Raw genomic sequence first — 23066 nt, 5'->3', positions numbered from 1 at the left:
TGAGCTGCTTGAGAACCAAGGGCAAGACCACCACAGCCTCAGGTTTTCCACTTTTCAACTTGTTTCTTGAGCCTTGAATTTTTCTTTCCTTCTTATGAGTTCAGCTATCCACATAAAATAATTAGAGAGAGTTATCAGGTTACTTTATTCTACCACTTTGCCAAAACTGCAGAGAATCACACCAGTTAGCTTTGCAAATCCTAGAGCCACACAGTGTTTGTGCAGAGAGCAGCTGGGCCACACACAGACTCAGCACCAACACTGGTGACATGCATCTCTGCCAGGCTCTGTTGCTATCCCCCAGGTACAGAGAAGGATGGAGGTACCTTACCGATGACACGGTGGTTGAAGTAGTCGGGGAGCATCCGCTCACACACAGCAACCAGCAACCAGAAGGCTTCCTCCTCCTTGGCGTACAACAGCAAGACCGAGGTCAGGATGTTCATGGACTGCTCGTGGTTTCACAGAGAAGGGGACAGTTACTCACCAGATCACACAGGGCCACAGAGATATTAAAAAACACACAAGTCCAAATGTCCTACAAAAGTCAAGATCAGGGTACCCCAAGCACAACGACATTTGTGTAGTGGGATGGCCATGTGTCACATTAGCGTGGTCCTCACAAGAGAAGTCCAGGCTGAGGATCAGCCATTGCTCCATCACTATCTCCCTTCCAGTGACCCTGGATTTAGCCATGGCACACACCTCAGGCTCAGGTTAAACCCATCCCCTTTCTATGTTTCTGTTCACACAGATACACATACACATCACTCACCCACTGACTTTGCTTATTCACAGGAAAACAAAGTTTAAAAATACTATATTTGAAATGCCAGAAGCTTCTCTAATACAGTTTTGGGTCATTGCCTCCCTGAATAAACTACACAGATTTCCTAAGTCATCAGAAACTCCTCAAAGGACATCTTACCTCCACTCATGCTTCCTGAAGCAAGTGATCTGCCCCAAACATCTTTTTCCTCCCCAAAGAGCACTGCCAATTAAAATATCATCCCTGTAAGGCAGTGGTCCCCAACCCCAGGGCAGCGGATCGGTACTGGTCCGTGGGCCATTTGGTACCGGTCCGCAGAGAAATAATAAATAACTTACATTATTTCCATTTCATTTATATTTAAGTCTGAACGATGTTTTATTTTTTAAAAATGACCAGATTCCCTCTGTTACATCCTCTAAGACTCACTCCTGATGCTTGTCTCGGTCACGTGATACTTTGCCACTAAAATTAAACCCATAAACTAGCAAAATGAGTGAAAACAAAATTCCATCAAAAGTTTTTTTGTGAAGTAGAAAAAGGCCAGTGAGAAGACAGAAGAAGAACCAAGACCTCGAAGAAAAAGAAGGCTTCATTTAATTGACAATACCAGGAGTCCTACTTGAAGTATGGATTTACCTCAACTAGTGATTCTTGGGCACCAAGGCCGCTCTGCATAATATGTGGCGACTGGCTAAGTAATGAGGCAGTGAAGCCTTCGAAACTGCTTTGCCACTTGGAGACCAAGCACCCTACTTTAAAAGACAAGCCTTCTGAGTATTTTGAAAGAAAAAAGCATGAACAAGAAGGACAGAAACAATTATTGGTGGCCACTACATCAATAAATGCGAGTGCACTGAGAGCATCATACTTGGTGGCTATTTGTATTGCTAAGGCTAAGAAGCCATTCACCATTGGTGAAGAATTGATCCTTCCAGCCACTAAAGACATTTGTTGTAAACTTCTAGGAGAAGCTGCAGTTAAAAAGATAGCACAGATGCCTCTTTCGGCTACCACCTTCACACAGCGCATTGAGGAAGTAGCAAAGGACATTGAATCACAATTGCTGGAAAGGATTAATAAATCACTGTAGTAAGCTCTCCAGGTTGACGAATCTACAGATATTGACAACAAAGCAATGCTACTTGTTTATGTATGTTATCTTTATCAAGAGGATGTGCATGAGGATATGTTATGTGCACTATCATTGCCAACCAAAACCACAGCCGCATAACTATTTAAATCGCTGGATGACTATATATCAGGAAAACTGAAATGGTCTTTTTGTGTTATCATATGCACAGATGGAGCTGCTGCCATGACCGGAAGGATGTCTGGTTTAACTACTCAGATTAAGGAGGTTGCACATGAATGCAAGTCTACGCATTGTGTCAGTCACAGGGAAATGCTGGCTAGCCGAAATATACCACTGAAACTTAACAGCGTATTGAATGATATCATTAAAGTTATTAACCACATCAAAGCACACACCCTTCACTCGTGCCTGTTCGAGCAGCTTTGTGAGGAAATGAATGCGGAGCACAGACACCTTCTCTTATACACAGAAATAAGATGGTTATCCCGAGGGAGGTCCCTGGCCAGAGTGTTTGAATTACGAGAGCCGCTGCAGAGATTTCTCTCAGAAAAAAAGTCACCGCTGGCAGCACATTTCAGTGATGAGGAATGGGTCGCAAAACTCGCTTACTTGTGCGACATATTTAACCTTCTCAATGAACTCAATCAGTCACTTCAGGGGAAAATAACAACTGTCTTCAAGTTGGCAGATAAAGTAGCTGCATTTAAAGCCAAACTGGCTTTGTGGGGACATGTGAACAGGGGTATATTTGACATGTTTCAAACATTCGCGGGAATTTTGGAAGAGACTGAACCCAAGCCTTCATTGTCCCAGCTGGTGCACGATCACCTGTATTTGCTTTTAAAAGAGTTTGAACGCTACTTCCCAACCACAAAAGACCCATGAATTGCCAGGGAATGGATCCGTGATCCATTTGTCAACAAACCAGGTGAATCCAGCGTGTCTATGCAAGAAGAGGATCAACTACTGGAGATCGCAAATGACAGCGGACTTAAAAATATGTTTGAGACTACAACTCTGCCGGTATTCTGGATTAAAGTCATGGCAGAATACCCCAAAATCGCCACAAAAGCACTAAAAACCCTGTTGCCATTTCCGACATCCTATTTGTGTGAAGCGGGATTTTTTGCAGTGACAGCAACCAAAACAAAATTATGGAATAGACTGGACATAAGCAACACACTTCAGGTGTTATTGTCTCCCATTACCTCTAGATGGGACGGTCTCGTTGCAGAGAAACAAGCTCAGAGCTCCCACTGATTTAGCGTTATGGTTGTTGAGAGATAGGCTACTATCTCTCATTCTATATAAACATTATAATAAATAACCCTTAACTCACAACATTCATAACAATGGTGAGTTGTATTTTTCATGCACTTTATATTTGTTTTTGTTTTTTCTTTACAGAGACAGAGAGAGAGAGAGAGAGTCAGAGAGAGGGATAGATAGGGACAGACAGACAGGAATGGAGAGATGAGAAGCATCAATCATTAGTTTTTTGTTGCGCGTTGCAACACCTTAGTTGTTCATTGATTGTTTCTCATATGTGCCTTGACCAAGTAACCCCTTGATTGAGGCAGCGACCTTGGGCTCAAGTTGGTGAGCTTTTGCTCAAGCCAGATGAGCCCACGCTCAAGCTGGCGACCTCGGGGGTCTCGAACCTGGGTCTTCCGCATCCCAGTCCAACACTCTATCCACTGTGCCACCGCCCGGTCAGGCCTGTATCTTATTTTTAAGGCATGTTTAAACATTACCATAGTGACTGGAAAGTGTTTGGAGGCAAAGAGGATATTACTCATGTTATGTTGTTGGTGCGATGTTAGGAGGACGCTTCTAATAAAGTTGCATACAAGTACACAGTGGATTCATGTTTATTTTTATTGTAGTAGGTTCATGATTGGTAGCGAGCCTGAACCTATCATATTACATATTGATGTCAGATATGAAACGTTGTCAGAATAACAAATTTAAATATAGCCTGAATAATAAGGACATGCTCGTTCCTCCTTTAACTTAGCCCAATAAATATTGTAAGTTCAACAATTATATTTAAAAATACCACAGTTTTTATGCCGATTGCATAATTTTATTTTGTGCATTTATCCGTCCCACCCCAAAGGCCGGTCCATGAAAATATTTTCTGACATTAAACTGGTTCATGGCCCAAAAAAGGTTGGGGACCACTGCTGTAAGGTCTAGAGGTCTGAAAAGACAAGTTCCACGACAGCTTTATCAACACCGTCCTTTAGTGGAGGATTCAGTGTGTTGATGCTTCTCAGGCCTGGGAAATGTTTCACTCTCAGTGATCAGCCTATCTGACTCCACAAAGATGATTTCCTTTTGGCCTCCTCATTGGATACATTCTATAGGGGAAGTGACCAGCACAGAGCCTTCACACGACAGTCCTTGGTACCAGACAGCCCGGAATAACAAAGCCTGAGGCCTAGGTGGTCAACACTAGATGGGGACTAACGGGTTCTGCTTCTTAGCACATACCTTACCTGGCAGTACCCAATTTTGGGGTTATGGTGGGCATAGGCCGTCAAGACTCTCCTCAAAGCAGCAATTCCCGTTTCGTTTTGGAAGGCAGGGTGCTCTGGTAAGGACCGGTGCAGGTCCCGTTCTATCTCCTCTGTCACCAGGCAACATTTTCCCATGGACTCCTCCACCAGATTAGCATAGTAACCGGGATGTGAGGCAAGATCAGTTATGGCATCTGATGGTTTAAAAGTAATTTTTAAAGGGGTTGATTACCAGGATAGTGTCAACATGGCAAGGGGACTTGCCCTGTCAGAGGACCTCAGTAGGGTCTCGTTACCTGAAGAACATAAAATATTTTGATACCACATACAACCAAAAGGACTTCATTTCTGCCAAAAACAAAAAAGCAAAGAGGGAAAAGCTTATACTAGAAATACCTTTCTTAACATGTTCTTCCTAAGTTGTATTCCCTAGTAACAGAAAGAGTGTATGTGTGCATGCATGTATATGCTTACATATGCTTATATATATACATATATGCTTATATACATGTATGTATCCATACACACACACATATACACTTTTCATGCATTAACTAACTCAACAAGAAATTATTGCATACCTATGAGTACAGCACATGAGAAGGTACAATTATGGATTATGTTATGCTGACAATGCCTAAGAAGCCAACAGCTCCCACAAGGAACTCTGCAGGCTGTGCTCATGACGTGCAGAATGATCCAGCACAGCTCACGAGCCAGGCCTCTGACAGGCAGGCCGTCGTGGAGAGTGAACTGGCATGGTCTGAGGGTTCCATTCACTCACTGACCAGTGGTCTCAGGGGAACTGGAAGCAGGTGGTTCCCCAGCACTGCTGCCAGCCCCACATAGAGGTTTCTGGAGAGCAGGGGGAGCAGAAAGGTCCCAGGTTCTTCCTGTCACCACTAATTAATGTTTTTAATTCTGACTGGGGTTAGTATCACACCCTCCTCTAGCTATCCCCTCCACAATGACTGAGACCGCCATCACACCAACAATCATCATGGCATTCAAGCATAACAGTCAGCACCTATACTAACAGTTGTCACTCATTAGTAACAGCTTAAACACTACAGCAACCTTTCTGCCGACAAAAGAAACATCTATCACAAAGTCATTGCTTTATCACTGGAATGAAAACATAGCCCTATATGAACTGACTAAGCAATTGTTTTTTAGTAAAAAAGTATGGGTGGGAACAGTTACGCCTCAGTATCCATGGGGGATAGGTTCCTGGACCCCTGCAGACACCAAAACCTGCAGATGTTCATATCCCTTCTATACGTGGCGTGACATTTACATATAACCTATGTCTAAGTACAGACTACAGCAGGGTGTGCTTGTACATCACTTAATTCACATAGATTCAGCACAGTGCTCGGCGTGCAGCAAATTCAAGTGCTACTTTTTCAAGCTTTCTGGAATCAATTTTCCCAAAATAGTTTAGATCTGTATTGGTTGAATCCACAGATGCAAAACCCATGGATATGAAGAATAGCTATGCATACATATAAAATATGCTAATTAAGACACCTGGGAGACCACAAACCAAATTAGGTGGCTTGATTATGAGTAATGTTACTTTGCTTGCTTGTTCCTGCATATTTCCTTTTCAACTATGACTATAGATTGTTTTTATTAAATATAAAAATACAAAAGACATTTTTAATTTTAAAAGAATGTTTCAATGGAGTATCTTTGGTAGGCAGATGTAGAAACAAGCCTGAGGCAAGGAGGAGACCTCCTGTGAAACAGTAAATGGAGGCTAGAGAGGTCGACTACGGAAAGGTAACCAGTGTGCCAGAATATACCCACTGTGCATCTGGGTGTCTCTTGCAGGAGAGCAGAGGGGCTGGTCTACATTGCAGGAGAGACAGGGAAGAAGGAGGAGAGAAATGATGGGGGTTGGAGGCTGCTATGAGGGAGAAAGAAGAAAAATGAGTTGTGAGAGGACAGGTACTCACGCCCAGCCTCAGGAGGCTTGCTGCTGACATGAGCCACCTGAGGAAGGGGTCTCTTCACCAGGCCTCCTACACACCCTGAGCAGTGTGGAGGACTGGGGCCCCCGTTCCTGCTCACAGCCCTAGCTCCTCTACCACGTGGATGAAATGGCTCATCATCAGTGTGGAGGCAGACAATGCCTGTTCAGGACTCTGGAGATGTCTGACCCCAGTCTCAGTGCCCCTATCAGTGAGTGTCCCCAACATCAGACGGAGAGGCCTGGCGCCTGAGGCCACAGAAGACCAGCACTAAATAGGTCCAGTGACACGGGAGGTGGAAGCAGCTCAGAAGAGGAATCTGTGATTCTGTCTCTTGGGGACCTAAGTGTCCTGAAGGGAGGAGGAAACACCAGAAAGGCTGCAGGAGAAAGTGAACAACTTATGAAGGCTGTTTCATTCAGTCTGTTTCAAAACCCATGTCCTAAAAAGACACTTCTCATGGCTACAGATAGACTCAAAGTCATTTTTAAAGGAGAAAAAGTCACTTCAGCCAGACCTCACACTGAGGAGGAGTACACTGCAGCACAGAGGCCTCAGGCATCCTGAGTGAGGTCCCATAGCTGTCACAGTAAGGTCAAGTCTGGGCTGGGAACATCACAGGAAAGATCTAGGAAAGATGACTGTACTACACACACTGCTCAGGCCTCAGTCTCCATTCCTGAGTCTGCTCCAGAAATCACCTTTAACCTAAGAGCACAGAATCACTTACCTGAGAAAAGCAGCCAGAGTGTGCCACGTAAAGATTCAGGGATCCCCATGGCTACAAGCTTCCGGATCTTCTCTGTGCGAAACATACATACAGTTCTGCCATATTCCACAAAGTGGTCATTCCAAAGGCTCAGTTTTATCTGTTCTCTGTTCTGGAAGTGGAAACACCCTTAATGCACAAAGCAGCCCATCCACACCTTCCACACCCCACCCACAGTCTGTAACAGATGACAATGTGAACAGTGTACTTACCAGTGACAGGCAGCTCCTTCAACAAATAGGATTCCTGCACCTCTACTAGGCACAGAGGATGGAAGGACATACACAGAGCACCAGCACTGCAGGAGCTCAGAGTCCAGGGGCAGCATTTATGCAAACAAAATGCCACTGGCTTGCCAAAGTGGACAGGAAGAAAATGTTCATCCCAACACTAAAGCAATCCAAAGCAGATGGAAGGGTGAGGTGGACATGGGGGACATGAGGGGAAGCTTATCAGGACATGGCACCAATCCAGCTGCCGAGACACAGGTCAGCTCAGAGGCTGAAGGGGAAGAAGGGGGGAGCTTCCCGACCAGCCAGAAGAAAAAATTAAACCTAAAAAATTTACATTGCTCTGACTGCCAAAAATAGGAAAGATGCTCTTTCTCCAGGCAATTAAAACTCCTTTAAAATTATCCCTAGATGGCAGAAATTTTAATTCCTTTAAAATGTTTATATATTTTTTTAATTATCTTTATTCTCCAGTAATGAGAGTTTACCCATACATTCAATATCTTTACATGCTTATTAGTCTACAAGTGAATTGAGCATCTCTGTGTAAAGCATATGAGAAGGCTCAGTTCTGAATGAATAAAGCTAATATTCAATTATACAGCAAGCAGGAAGTGCTCAGGCACAGCCTGGGGTGAGAATGCTCACAGCCACCTCAGGCTCATGGCTGCAGCAGTTTCCCCTAGCACTGCAGGTAAAATCTCTAGGCCATTTATCCTATTGCAAATGACGTTTCCCTCAGATTCTTCTTCCAAAGATGAAAACTATTAAGTGAATGTAAATATTTTTAATTTTTAGTTCAATAAAAGAAGAAGAGGAGATTCTCTGTCTCAGAAGATAAAAAAAATACTGTGAAAAGAGCACACAGACACGTGGGGTAAATCTGCAGGGAGGGGCCCTGACAGCTCCCACTTAAGAGCAGGGAGGGAAAGGCATGGACCTCCACTGTCTGACTACATACCCACCACACCCGGGGGTCAGGCAGCAGGCAGCAGTGTGCCCCTTCCACCTTGGGCCAATGAGGTAAAGAGGGAGGACGCTGCTGTTCTGGGTTGCCTGTCAACTTGTGCCACACCTGCCCTCCTAGATGCCAAGCTCCACAGCGGGTCTGACACTGGGAAGCCACGCCTGTGCCAAATCCACGAGTGCCCTGCCAGGCAGAGTATGCACCCACCATTCGCAAGTCGAGGCTCTGGCTGCCCGACTGCTGCAGGACAGCCCTCAGGGCCTCGAAGGGCGGTGGCAGGCTCGTCTCCTCTTCACTTCCCTCTCTATTTTGAGAAGACACCATTTCAAGATCCCCAAACTTGTGGTCACTGCACATGCTTGTTGAATGAAACACATGTGATGTCTGCATGAAGGGAAAGTTAGATAGAAAGAAAGTCATTGCTTTAATTATAGGACAATCTTTGTTTTGCCTTTGGAGGCATGAACATAACAAACTCAAACAGGTTTATGGCTCATGAAACTCAACAGATTAGATCTTTAGGAAGAAATATGGTCCACACTGCAATGTCCCAGTGAGACAGCTCATGGCCCCCAGAGCACAGGGCCAGTGGGGACAAGGAAAGCACCATTCCTCGTGTGTAGCCTTATCCTCCCCCAGCTTCCATAACTGAAGAGGACCATTCCAGAAAACAGCTCTACAATACTGAAATATCTCCTGTCCTTGCTGTCACTTTGGGTTAACACAGGTCAAGAAAGAGAAGGTTAGATGTAAAAGGACAGGAGACCGGGCACAGCAGGCCAGGTACATTTCTGCAGCTGTCTACCCTCAAGGACAATGAAATTTCTCTTCTGGCAAGTTGTACCTGCCCCCAGATAATATCATCCCTTCCAACCTGGGGGCAGGGGGGAGTGCACTGACCCTTCTAACCTATGAGTGGAGTGCCCCATTAGCCCCTCTAATCTGTGGGGTGCATACTTACCAACCCCTTTAATCTTCATGGAGCCCCTTAACATGTGGAAACCTACTTAGGATGCCCAGTTTGTCAGCAATGGTACCAGACTGTCCGATACACAGGCCCAATCACCTCTGACACATTTTCTTGTAACCACATAGATCATCACTATGGGCACTCCCCTTTGGAGAACACTGTGCTAGACATGGTGAAAAGGGGGGCTTTCAATGTATGGAAACCCACTCTTTTGAAGGATCGTACCATGTCATCATCCTGTGAGGTGTCATAATGCACGGGGTGGTCAGCGTGCACCTGCTTCAGCCTAATGAGCAGAGTCTGCACTAGGTCATCTCTGTCCTTGAGCCTGATGAACTGGAAGGCCATCTTGCTCCGGATGCTGATGATGATGGGGTTAGGCAGCACACTCGTGTCTTCCATCTTTTCAACGCTTACCACCTGTGACAAGAAATCACACAGAAAGGTACAGCCAAAGAGAAGGGAGAGAGGCATTTAATTACATATTTAGAAATATCCCGAAGCAGAAGGCCAAAACAAATAACCACATTATAAGGAACTGGTACAAAGGTTAAAAGGATGTAAGGAAGCATATTACCAATAGCTAAAAGATGGAAGTAATTCAAGTATCCATCAATTGATGAATGGATAAACCAAATGTGGTCTATACATACAACAGGCTATTATTATTCAGCCTTAAAAAGGATAGACATGCCAACACATGCTACAGCATGGCTGGATTTTGAGGACATAATGCTAAGTCACAAAAGGACAAATATTGTGTGACTGTACATACATGAGGTGTCCAGAGTCGTTATATTCATAGATAGAAAGTAGAATGGTGGGTGCCACAGGCTGGGAGCAGACAAGAAAGGCATAAGGAGTTGTTGTTGAATGGGGACAGGGTTTCAGTTGGGGAAGGTAAAAAAAAGTTCTGGAAATGGTCCTGGCCTGATGGCCTGGTTGGTTAGGATCACCCAGAAGCACAGAGATTACTGGTTGGATCCCCAGTCAGGGCACATACAGGAACAAATCAATGTTCCTGTTTCTCTCTCCCTTCCTCCCTCTCTCAAATCAATAAACATTTTTTTTTAAAGTTCTGGAAATGACTGAACAAAAATATGAATTGCTTAATGCCACTGACTAAACACTTAAAATGCTAAAATGATAAATGTTATGTACATATTATTGTAATTTTAAAAAATAAGTATGTAAGACAACAACTGGATTTCTGGTTCTACTTGTCAGAAAGAATATTTGAAGAAATGAAGACATCTCCAGGAAGAGGACATGGAAATAGATCACACGAATGACAAAAATTTTTAGTTGTTCTGAAGAACAGAGTGTTTCCAGAGAATAGTATGTTATAACAGCAAGCATCTGGGGCTCTTAACATGTAACAGAGCTGTGAGCCCTGTCATAGCAGGGATACCAAAGGAGTGAACTTGTCAGATCCAGAAGCAGACTCAAGTTGTCCTCTGTTTTCAAGAGGAGAATTATGGATTTTTATAGTAGAAAGGGATCTGATCCATATGAAAGGAAGTATTTAATTTTTTTTTTTTATTCAGTGAGAGGAGGGGAGGAAGAGACAGACTCCTGCATACACCTCAACCAGGATCCACCCAGCAAGCTCACTAGGGGGCGATGCTCTGCCCATCTGAGGTGTTGCTCTGTTGCTCAGCAACACAACTGAGCTCTTCTTAGCATCTGAGGCAGAGGCCATGGAACTATCCTCAGTGCCTGGGGCCAACTCGCTTCAATTGAGCCATGGCTGCAGGAGGGGGAGAAAAAAAAGAAGGGGGGAAGGGAGGGCCGAGGAGAGAGAAAGAGAGAGAGAGAGGGAGGGAGATGGAGAGGGGAAAGGGTAGAGGAAGGGGCGGAGAGGGGGAAAGAGGGTGAGAAGAGGAAAGAAGGGAAGTGAGGGGTAGAGAGGAGGAGAAAGGGGGAGAGAGGGGGAGAAAGGGGAAGAAAGAAGAAGAGAGGGGGAAGAGGGAAGTGAGAACGGAAGGTGTGGAGAAGCAGATGGGTGTTTCTCCTGTGTGCCCTGACTGGGAATAGAACCGGATACATCCACAGCCAGTCCAACGCTCTACTGCTAAGACAACCAGCCAGGGCCACATTTTAAAAATTTTAACTGAAGTATCATTGGGTATAAAAACCAAGCAATTTGATGTTTATTTTCAAAAGAGATGCTTTGTGTAGGTCGCCTTTTTCTCTCTTCCCTTTTGTGGGTGAAAGAGGGAGCATTCATGCTTAAAAGCTGTCGTAGAGCTTTAACTGCCAGGCATGTGCTTTTCAATAACTGTGTTATCGATAATGCGGAGGCTAGCACTCCCCGCTCACACCAATCACTTCTATAAAAATTTCAGGTTGCCATAGCCACAACAGAAAAAGCAATGGCCAAATGGGTAATGGTCAAATTTAGGCCATGCTTCCCTCTGGACATCCATTCTTAGCCAGCAAGATTTTGCTTATGAGCATCCCCGCCTGAGCCTGTCTCCCGGGGAGACAGGGTCCCTTCCCACCTCTCGGAGTGGGAGGATGACATTGCAGCTGCCATCTTCCTTGCTGGCAAAGCAGATATAACTGTCTGAGGCAAACAGCCGCCCAACAGTGTGACAACGACTGAACGGCGTCCAAAGGGAACAGTCCACAACTGCATGCAGCTTCTCCTGCCTCGGCAGCCTGAAGAACGCCCGGAAGAATTCATTCTGTGCTCTGGCTTCCAGGTCCCTGGGGAAGCAGGAAGAGACAGTAAAGAGAGGCAGGAACGGGGAATGAACACACTTGATTACAGAGGAAATACTTTGAAACCCTCTGGCACAACCTGATATTCAAGTGACTACAAAAACATGTTGTGCCTGTCCAGTTCTTACACGAGTCAATAGCACACACTATACTTCATAGCTGACCTTTGAAACAAGGACCCAAAGCTAAATGGGCTTCCTCTGTACAAAAATAATGTAATGAACTCAGAGAACACACATTCCTTCAGGGTTTGAGAATTGGGAATTATCACAAAACCACTGTTAAAGAATCCAGTACCAAAAAGTCATATGATAACAAATGTTGCTGAGGATGTGGAGAAACTAGAACTCTCATATAGCACTGGTGGGAATATAAAATGGTATGGCCACTTTGGAAAACAGCCTGGCTCTTCCTTGAACAGTTAAACATGGAATTACCATATGACCTAGCAACTACACTTATAGATATATATCCAAAAAAAACCCAAAAACATATGTAGAAAGTTATACACGCATGTTCATAGCAACATTATTCATTATAGCCCAAAACTGGAAACAATCCAAATGTTCATCAACTGATAAATGGATAAACAAAATGTGATACAGCCATACAATGGAATATTACTTAGCCATGAAAAGGAGTAAAGTTCTGGCATATGCTACAGCAGGAATGAACCTTGAAAACACTGTTCTAAGTTAAAGAACCCAGATACAAAAGACAACAGGTTGCCTGACTTCATTTATATGAAATTTCTAGAATAAGCAAGTGTATCAAAACAGAAAACAGATTTGTGACTGCTTCCAGCTGGGGGAAGGGGAAGAAGGAGGGAACATGAGGTTTCCTCTTGTGGTGATGACAATGTTCTAACACGAATCACAGTGATGACTGCACAATTCTGTGAACATAATGAAATACCACGAGGGAGTATACTTGAAAAGGTTGAATTGTATAGTATGTAAATTGTATCTCAAGAAATCTGAGTGGGAGGTGATCTCAGGCCTGTAAGCCATGGCAGAAAACACCCCAGCAGCGCAACAATTATTACGACCCATTGTCCACGTTGCTAGTGTGCATGGGCCACAGCTACAGCCTGAGAATAGCGGGGGAAGGTGATACAAATCTATCGTAACACTTGCCATTTTATGAATCGTAAACAGCCTGGGAACAAATGTGGGTTCACCAGAATCTGGAGTAATGACCATCAAGTTTGTTGTTGAGCTGAAGTTAATATGTACAATCACACATGACAACTCTGCAGAAAATTCTAGATGATATGCACACATTTTAAAAATTCAGGTTTGACTCCTAAGACCTCAGACCCAAGAAATCATGAGTAGGTACTTCTCTCATTTCTCCACAAACCAGAATTAGAGTTCTCCCTCTTAGAGCAGGTAATATTGTATCAAAAACAGATTTTCCTCTCTCTCCTCCCCAGCATAATTTGTGTGTGTGTGTGTGTGTGTGTGTGTGTGTGTGTGTGTGTGTGACAGAAACAAAGAGATAGAGAAAGGGATAGATAGGGACAGACAGACAGGAAGGGAGAGAGATGAGAAGCATCAATTCTTCGTTGCGGCACCTTAGTTGTTCATTGATTGCTTTCCCATATGTGCCTTGACTGGGGGGAGGGGGTCTACAGCAGACTGAGTGACCCCTTGCTCAAGCCAGTGACCTTGGGCTCAAGCCAGTGACCTTGGGCTCAAGCCAGCAACTTTGGGCTTTAAGCCAGCAACCTTTGGGCTCAAGCCAGCGACCATGGGATCATGTCTATGATCCCAGGCTCAAACCAGTGACCCCATACTCAAGCAGGATGAGCCTGCACTCAAGCAGGCGACCTTGGGGTTTCGAAGCTCGGTCCTCCGATGCTCTATCCACTGTGCCACTGCCTGGTCAGGCTAAAAGATTTTATTTATTGATTTTACTGAAGGGGGCGATGGAGTGAGAAGTATCAACTGATAGTGCTTCACTTTAGTTATTCATTGATTGCTTACTGTATGTGCCTTGACTCAGCAAGTCCAGGGTTTGGAACCAGGGACCCCAGCATTTTAGGTTGACAGGACAGTTTATCCACTGTGCCACCACAGGTAAAGCCCCTCCTCTAACCTTTTAGAATGCTTTTGGGAAAAACTGTGTCAAGCCTGACACAGGCTGTCACTCCCTCATGTTCTTCATTCTACATATTTATTATGTGGTCAAAGGCTTAAAGCTGCTTCAGAACCAAATGCTTCCCCACACTCAGGCTCTGTGGCAGGCTGGGGCAGGCATCTCTCCGCTTAGATCAGGAGGTGAGGCTTTCCCATCTGTGCTAGACAGAGGGCCTTGAGCCACCACTCCTGCACTCCTGGAATAAGGGGTCTGCAGCTAGTTGGCCTCATTAAGAAACACAAAAATTTCTCCAGCCTCTTGTTAGGTGCCCACCCCCAGACCCAGGTCCACATAAAACTCTGAGAAATATTAAGAATCAGCAATCTAGGAATAAGGCAGAAAGGCTAAAAGCTCAAGCCTACACTTAAAACACCGTTTTCTCAAATGTGTGTTTACTCAAAACATCTTTCCTCTGCAAGCCCCCAAGAGCTCCACAGAGACAGGGGGACAGAGTTGTGATGCACACCTTACACAGAGCACACGGCACTGAGGACCCTTGCACATGAGGACATGAGGCTAATGCACCCTCACGCAGCAGGCAGCAGTGTCAGGGTCTGCAGCCCTCCATCCCCATTTCCTTTGAAAATCTATCCCCAGAACCGCGACAGACTGGGACCTCAACAATACCGGGCACCAGAAAGTTGCTTCTCTCTCCAGAAAAAAATCCTGCCTTCATCCTTTGCTCTCCATCCAGTCCCAGAAAGAGTCATGTGATGACCACAGGGCAGCTAGGTTGCTACAGGGTGGGGGACATGGGCCTTCCCTTTGGGTGGGTGCTGTTCAGGACCGCACAAGCCCGAGATGTCTCAGTTGGTCCAAGAGGGCTCTGTGTTAGGATCAGAAGCCTGAAAAGTCAAACAAATTACACGCAGCAAGTTTGGACCTTCCTAGTGGGGGCCCAGGAAGATCAGCAGAAAAGGGAATGGAGCTAGGCGGAGAAGGCCAAGGACGCTTTGAAAAGCTCCAAAGAGTAAAGTATGAGCCACGTATCTGGGGGATGAGAAATTATTACTGAGGACATCAGTCCCTTGGCAGCCACAGAGCTTACTTGTATTGTGAGAAATAGTTTCATTAATTGAGTTTCTCTCCAGCATTTTCAGCCCATCCAGATTCCAATAAAGATATTAATTTCCAGTTAGTGAAGCCTATCACCTCTCCAATATCACCAAAAAAAACTAGCTGATTAAACTTTTCTCATCCCATCATTCACAACTTCAAAATTGATATTTTCTGTTTGAAAATTTCCAGATCATCCATTTATTCCCTCCCTCCTTCCATTCTCTCTCTGGGAGCCCTGTCTGACCTCCATCACCCTGCCTCCTGGATTCTCAGTAACGACACACTGGAGTAAAGCAAGAGGGCTGGGCCAGTGACACCATGTCCCATCAGCTCTACCTTGTCCGTTAAGTTGGATCCGGTCTGATGCTGGGGTGACAACATTCCATCCCATACTCCCTGCAACCACTAGTACGAGCCTTATTCAGCTTGTCCATGAAGTCCCTCAGTACTGAGCACAGCAGCAACCATGACAAATCCACAAACAGCAGGCTCATGACCCCAAAGGCACCTTTCTAAAGCCATTATCTGGGAAGGGAAGGGAAAATATATTAACAAAAGAAAGCCCCAGGACCACTCCAACAGTTCTGACCATGCCCTTGGCATGAAGAGACTTTTCCTAAACTTTAAAGACCTGAGTTCTCTTGGCAGGATGTCACGTTAACTGAGTCATTACCTGTTTATGTCCATAGGTCCTATGTCTCCATGACATAAAGCTACACGTGAGAAATGGTGAGGAATTGGTGGGCAGCAGCACGCCTCTCACTTCTGCAGAAAGTCAAAGCTCCCTGAATAACAAAACACGCCCTCAGCAGAGTCCTGCTGCCCGCCCAGGGCCAGCCTGGACTGTTGGCACCCAGGCAGCTTCCTCACCAGCCACCACTGGAGCCCTTTCTGTCCTTCTCTCTACCCTACTTTATTTTTAATGGTTTCAAAATCTTTATTATACATCATGGCCGCACAATTTGAGACTAGTTAAATAAAACAGGTTTTCAAATTTTCTCTGAATATTTTCTAAATTACTACATGCAAGTGACCCTGAAAATATTTGGAATTTTTAAATTTTGAAACTCTGAACAGGTAGTGAGAAATCATTACCACTCACAGATATCTACATTTAAAACAAATGCTCCAGCACTTGGTACATGGAGCCTTTTGCCAGTAAATAAGTTGATGTCAGACCATTCTATCAAAGTGCCATAGCAGTAAAACAAGTTTAAAAAAATGTAATTTGGGTTGCTTGACTTACCAATTAAGTAAGGCTAACTGACGAGACTTGTACTGAAGTATATTAAAAATATTGGTACAGCCTGACCAAGCAGTGGCACAGTGGACAGAGCTTCAGCCTGGGACGCAAAGGACCAGGTTCAAAACCCTGAAGTCACTGGCTTAAGCAAGGAGTGACTGGCTCGGCTCTAGCCCTCCGGTCATGGCACATATGAGAAAGCAATCCACGAACAACTAAGGTGCTGCAACAAAGAATTGATGCTTCTCATCTCTCTTCCTTCCTGTCTGTTCCTATCTGTCCCTCTATCTGTCCCTCTCTCTGTCTCTCTCTCGCTAAAAAAAAAAAAAAAAAAAAATACTGGTACAAAAACCAGTGAACCATAAGTGAAAGCAGCTCACACAGCAAGCTTGTTTGTCACTGTCGTCCCTACCACCACTTAAAGTATATTTGAGATCAGACCTTATGCAGACAGATGACTGCTGCCTTCTTTTTTACAAACTTTGAACAAATGACTTGAATTTAGCATCAAAAAACAATTTTAAACAGAAGAGGTGAAATTTAAAAATGAGCTTGAAGGAGCCAAAATTCCAATTAAACAAACACAAAATTGTCCAGATCAGAATAACTATACATGCTTTTAACAGGTTGACCTAAATCCCCTCATCCTCAAATTGTCCCTTGTAAAGAGAATATTTGTGAAGTCAAGAGAATTATATGATATTTGTGTGTGTGTGATAAGAAGATTCCTTAAATTAAAAAAATCAAAATATTAATAAAAAAGTATATAGTTTTAATAAATTCTGAAATGCCAACATAGCAGACTCCACATTGCAGAAAACACACAGTGGGCCTGCTGGATAGCAGTTGCAAAATGGTTACTTAACATGACAAAAAAGAAAAAAGGGCTGTGATCACATGCTACATATTCCCTTAGGAAAAAAATTTAATATTCTTACCACAGAAGACTTCACAGAGAACAATCAGGAAGCCACAGTGGACTCAGAAGTACCTACAGTGAGACATTCCATATGCATTTCTCAAAAACATGTAAAATCAGAACCGTGACACTCAAAAATAGTGACATGCCATGTTTTATATCTCTGCAGGATATAGGGGCCATTCAGGTTTTCTAATTTTATTTTAACACAAAATATTTTATTTTCATGTAGAAAATAAGAGATAACCATTAGCATATAAAAGGAGAATAAATGGATTTATAATCCCAAGGAATAAAGAAAGCAAAATTACAAATACAAGCCTACTCATGTGAAAATCTTTAATGTTTACACTGATGCATGAGTGCTTATCACCAAATCAAGGTATGTGGTAAAAACAAAACAAAAGGCAGCTTAAGAAAGTTCCAGTGCTTCAAAGAAATAACTTTTTTTATGTATGTACATGGAGAATATTTAGTTCTATCATTAAATAAATACAGCACTGTAGGATAAAGGAATACTTATAAATGGAATCTTGGCCTTTTCCCGTCTACAGGCTATACCCATCTCTAACCTGCTTAACTTAATCTCAATGGTGATGACTTTTTGTTTTTCCTTTTTTCTCCTATTCAATTCACATTTCAGACTATTCAACCTCTGATTCTGGTGATTCAAATTGCTGGTAAAAGTTTGTTCTCTGTTTCCTTAGTTTTTCAGCTTTTCTCCATAAAATGATCTGCTGTTTGGAGTACCTTCTGTCTTCCTCAACAAGGGCTGGATTCAAAAACTGATGTACTGAAAATTTTTTGTTCACATCTCTAACTGTTGAAGTTGACTTATGTTGCTAAAAATAGTCTTCTTGGACTTGGAACTGATTCCACTTTTACTAGTGCACATCCATTATTTCTATTAGCCATTATTTCTGTTTCTGTTGTGGTATTGCATCTAATTCCTATGACCTCTCTTCTGATCAGTTGTAACTCCGTATATTGGATTTCCATTCTTACTAATAAGAAGTAAATTTTCCCAATAATCATATCCTTTAAATGACATATTTATTATATTCAAATTCTACATGTGGATAATCTTCAATACCCACTTCCATCAGGCTAGGTAGCAGCATATTCTTTTACCCATTCTGCCCGTCTTCCTATGGTCACCTTAAGATAATATCTCAAGCAGGCACTGACATTGATGTAAAATACATGTAGCTTTCCAACTTGCATCTATTCAAAACCATAACTTCTGCTCTGGATCAGGTCTCCAGGTAAGGCTAGTTCTTTTACTCATTTTACAAATCCATATTATTCCTGTCATTGAACAGTTCAATTCTAATTCCTTCATGCTCCAGACTTCTTTTGGGCAGCTTAAAGTCTCGGTTGATATTTCCTGAAACAGACTACCTACCATAGAAAAAATAATGTTCTTATACTGCCATTCTCAGTTTTCATTTCTGCCATTTTCCTTGTTTCCCCATCATTAAGGATGCTGATCTCACAAATAGGACAAAAAGCCACCAAGAAAACACAGTCAGCACCATGCCGCCACACTCTCCCCACTCCTCTGCCCATAGGAGCTCCTCCTCTCACTTTCTAATAGTTCCCTGGGTAGAAGGTAGGGGGAAGCCTTGTAGAAGCCACCTGATTCTGAAAACTGCCAACACTAATGAATTTTCTTCCAAAATGGATGGTTTCACCAAAAGTGACCCAAGAGCTATAGGCCTTTGATCTTCCTCTTCTTTCCTCATGAAAACTCTAAACACACTGCTGTTCTAAGACCACAAATAAGAAAGAAACTTTCCCCAAAATGTTCAGAGAAGACAATACATGTGTTTAAAGGACTAATAGAAATGTTAAAAATACATAAGTAATTTAAAAAAATTTTAATGACTAGTGGTTCGTAAAAAAAATTAAACACAGAATTACATGATCCAGCAATTCTACTTTCGGTTCATCAAAAGAACTGAAAGCAGGGTCTTGAACAGATAGATGTATGCACTTGTGTTCACAGCAGCAGTCATCACAACAGCCAGACGGCAGAAGCACTTTACAATAGCCATGGATGGGTGAACAGGTAAGCAACATCTAATATATACACGCAATGGAATGTTCATTGGCTCTTAAAAAGTAAGGGAATTCTGACACAGGTTACAACAAGGATGAACTTTTGAGAACATTATGCTAAACAAAATAAGTCAATCACATAAGACAAACAGTGCATGATCCCAATTATATGAGGTCCCCAGAGCAGTCAAATCCATAGCAATAGAAAGTAGAATGGTGGTTTCCAGGAGCTAGGGATGGAGAAGATGGGGAGTTGCTCTTTAATGGGCACAAAGTTTCAGTTTCACAAGATGAAAAGAGTATGGAAGATGGATGGTTGTGATGGTTACACAAGAGAAATGGACGTGAACACAACAAGAGAAATCTACCTGATACCACTGAACCATACATTTAAAAACGGTTATCATGGTAAATTTTATGTTATATGTGTTTTACCAAAAGAAAAACAATGTTTTTAATGACTACTAACATTCAAATAGAAGTGGGGATTTCATCACTTCATCAAAAATATCTAACCAGGAAAGCACTTTACAGGTTAACTTGTTTTTCAAAGGATACTTTTGTAAGAGTTCCCCCTTTGTGTCAGCTCTGCAGTTACCCAGTTTGAACCACAAAGCCAAAAATCTCAGCCAAACTCAAATACCACAGTTAGAACTGTAGATAGTAAAGTTGAAAGACTTTAATGTAACAAATAATTCAACACCTCTTCAACTACTTCACAAGTCTCCATGAGGAGTATCAATTTGGAGCAAACAATAATGGTAACTGACACTAGTAATCAGGCACATTTCTTTTTTTTTTTTTTTTTTTTTTTCATTTCTCTGAAGCTGGAAACGGGGAGAGACAGTCAGACAGACTCCCGCATGCGCCCGACCGGGATCCACCCGGCACGCCCACCAGGGGCGATGCTCTGCCCACCAGGGGGCGATGCTCTGCCCATCCTGGGCGTCGCCATGTTGCGACCAGAGCCACTCTAGCGCCTGAGGCAGAGGCCACAGAGCCATCCCCAGCGCCCGGGCCATCTTTGCTCCAATGGAGCCTTGGCTGCGGGAGGGGAAGAGAGAGACAGAGAGGAAAGCGCGTCGGAGGGGTGGAGAAGCAAATGGGCGCTTCTCCTGTGTGCCCTGGCCGGGAATCGAACCCGGGTCCTCCGCACGCTAGGCCGACGCTCTACCGCTGAGCCAACCGGCCAGGAACATTTCTAATGATAAATTTGTACCAAAATAAATCCAGCAGTCCTGAAAACATTTTCTACAAAGTAATTTAATATGAAAATATAAATTTTCTTAATGTTCACTAATAAAGCCCAAAGCTGAACAAAATTCAATCACAAGACTACCATAGTTCATTTTTAGAAGTATTTTTTAATGAAAACCAATTTTGAAATAACATCTGAAAAAAGAAGGAATTGGATCCAGAAATCAAAGTCTATGGCCTAAAGGAAATGGATAACCATTATTGCCAATTACTGTATCTCTGTCATGATGAACAACACAGGAAAATCTGGATTCTGTCACAGGGGAAATTTAGATCCAATATAACTCAGGCTAAGAAAGCCCAGGTCAGTGAAGGTGGCCCGCGAGCTTGGTTCCTGTGGGTGGGGACACCTGGGACCGGAAGTGCTCACCTCTTGGTGATCCGGCTTGGCTCCTGCAGCTCTGGGTCCAGGTCAAAGCCCTCGTTATCCAGCAACCTTCGCAGTGTCACGTCGGCCAGCTGCTCCATCAGCATGAACACCTCTTCAAGGTTCAGGAACATGGAGAAGTCCCGCTCCTTCCTGTGTGTCGTAATTCGGATAGTAGCCGTCAAAAAGACGTTGGATGTTTTTTCTAACTTCTGGATATCAACCCAAGGGACTACAAGTTTAACTAGAAAGGGAAAAAAGCAAATATATATTTTAACCCAAATTTTACCCCAAACTTGTGTGCAACAATAACAGTTCAAGGCTTTTCTTACACTAAAATGCAAATACTTTTGAAACCAGAGCAGGAAAGAACAAGCAGAGAACTATCTGACAGTTGTATGTTGGAACACAACTCTTGTTCTAATGATTTTCTTAAAGAGTTAAGTAAAACTGCCCAAGTCGCTAGCTGTAGCACATGTATAAGTGACATCATCCTGAAATACTAAGTTAATAACATGAAATTTTTCTCAAAAATACTTAAACTTAACATATTTCCAAAATATGAAGAAGATGCATTTATTGCATAAGCTACTAAAAAAAGTGGGCAGAAAAGGATTACTCATGATCTCATTTAAAAAATGGGCTTAACATTTAGACTGGTCAAATCATAGTTGTAGACTTAGAAGCCAGGGTACAAGTAGTTTTTATGGAACTCTTATTAAAGTAACGCAGTACAGACAGTTCATTTTTAAACATAAGTGTTCTATTCTCAGAAATGTTTCCAATACACTGGTAGCTAGGCTAGGGTGCTAAGCAGAGCAAAAGGAGAAGATACATACATAACAAATGTTATCAAATGTTGACAATCATTTATTTTTCCCAAATTTTATCGTTCTAACAAAATTAAGTTTAGTGACAATGATTGGTAAATATTAGAAAATAAGTAATTTTCCTTTCAAATAAAGAAGGGGATGATTAAGTGTTTTCCATTCTACTATTTCTTTCTATTTATTTTGCAATGTCTTCAAATTTTTAAATAATTTTTAAAGGCCACATTTCTATATTAGGCAAGAGCAGTGATAATTTTCAACCTTTTTCATCTCACAACACACAAACTAATTAATAAAGTTCTGTGGCACACTAAAAATGTATTTTTTTTTTACCAATCTGACAAAAAAAGGTATAATTTTGATTCATTCACACTGGATGGTTATTGCTGTGTTGGCTGCTGTCATTTTTATTATTTGACAATCTAAGGAAGAAGAGGTCAGTGCCCCTGACAACAGTCGGGTACTGCAGGTTTAAAATTTTTTGTGGTACACAGGCTGAAAATTGCTGGTCTAGAGAATAAGCTACTTCTAGTTGCGTTCACATAAAGTCCTTCATCACACAGGTACACACACACACATTATCTACACTATTACCTTTCAGGAGCCCTTCCCTGAAGGAACTTGTTCAAATAGGGAAAACAGATGTGTAAACAAATAAACACCTGTGACTTGACAGGATTCAAGATAGAATCGCAATCATGATACCCATTTTAAGGAGAACAGGGAAGGTCCCTGGAAATGATAAAATCTGAATTGAATTCTGAAGGATGAACAGGAGTTTCCAAACATACATAGAATGGTAAAGCAAAGAAAAGACCCTGTGCTAATTTGAAAAGCATTTCAGACAGTAGAAGAACAAAGGATAGCCAAGGTCAGGTCAGGACACATTCTAGGTGGGCCAGGGAGGGGCTGTGCATAAAGCATATGGAATGGAGCAGAGCAGTGAGGCTGGCACCTGGGAGAAAGGATGGCAGGCAGGAAAGCTGGGTGAAGCAGAATTCAGGAGGTTGCCCGCCCTTCAGTTAGAGTTGAAACTATAAACTGAAATACAGGAAAAAAAAAAATTTGTGTGTGTATATATATGTAAACTACACCATCCATACCACACTGCATGGCCACTTGAAACAGTATTTGGTTCTAAAAGAAGTTTCAGTGAGAATTT

At 42.8% G+C, this 23066-nt stretch overlaps 1 protein-coding gene and 1 pseudogene across 4 annotated transcripts in view; both read right to left on the bottom strand.

The window, feature by feature from the left end:
* Positions 1-23066, bottom strand: part of TBC1D8 (TBC1 domain family member 8) — a 180867-nt gene that overhangs the window by 37544 nt on the left and 120257 nt on the right. For all 4 annotated transcript variants that reach the window (XM_066377211.1, XM_066377212.1, XM_066377213.1 and 1 more), the window contains exons 5-11: positions 21078-21318; positions 11804-12011; positions 9525-9719; positions 8537-8713; positions 7094-7244; positions 4367-4581; positions 332-449 (exon numbers count right to left, since the gene is read on the bottom strand). In XM_066377211.1, the coding sequence (XP_066233308.1) occupies positions 332-449; positions 4367-4581; positions 7094-7244; positions 8537-8713; positions 9525-9719; positions 11804-12011; positions 21078-21318 (1305 nt within the window). The remainder of the gene's footprint in view (positions 1-331; positions 450-4366; positions 4582-7093; positions 7245-8536; positions 8714-9524; positions 9720-11803; positions 12012-21077; positions 21319-23066) is intronic.
* On the bottom strand, positions 18034-18613 carry LOC136397340 (vacuolar protein sorting-associated protein 26A pseudogene; annotated as a pseudogene).

The sequence above is a fragment of the Saccopteryx leptura genome, chromosome 3 (assembly GCF_036850995.1).
Source record: "Saccopteryx leptura isolate mSacLep1 chromosome 3, mSacLep1_pri_phased_curated, whole genome shotgun sequence".
NCBI classification, from domain to species: domain Eukaryota; kingdom Metazoa; phylum Chordata; class Mammalia; order Chiroptera; family Emballonuridae; genus Saccopteryx; species Saccopteryx leptura.
Note: the sequence above shows the minus strand (reverse complement) of the source record. Positions and strands in the feature narration are given on the sequence as shown.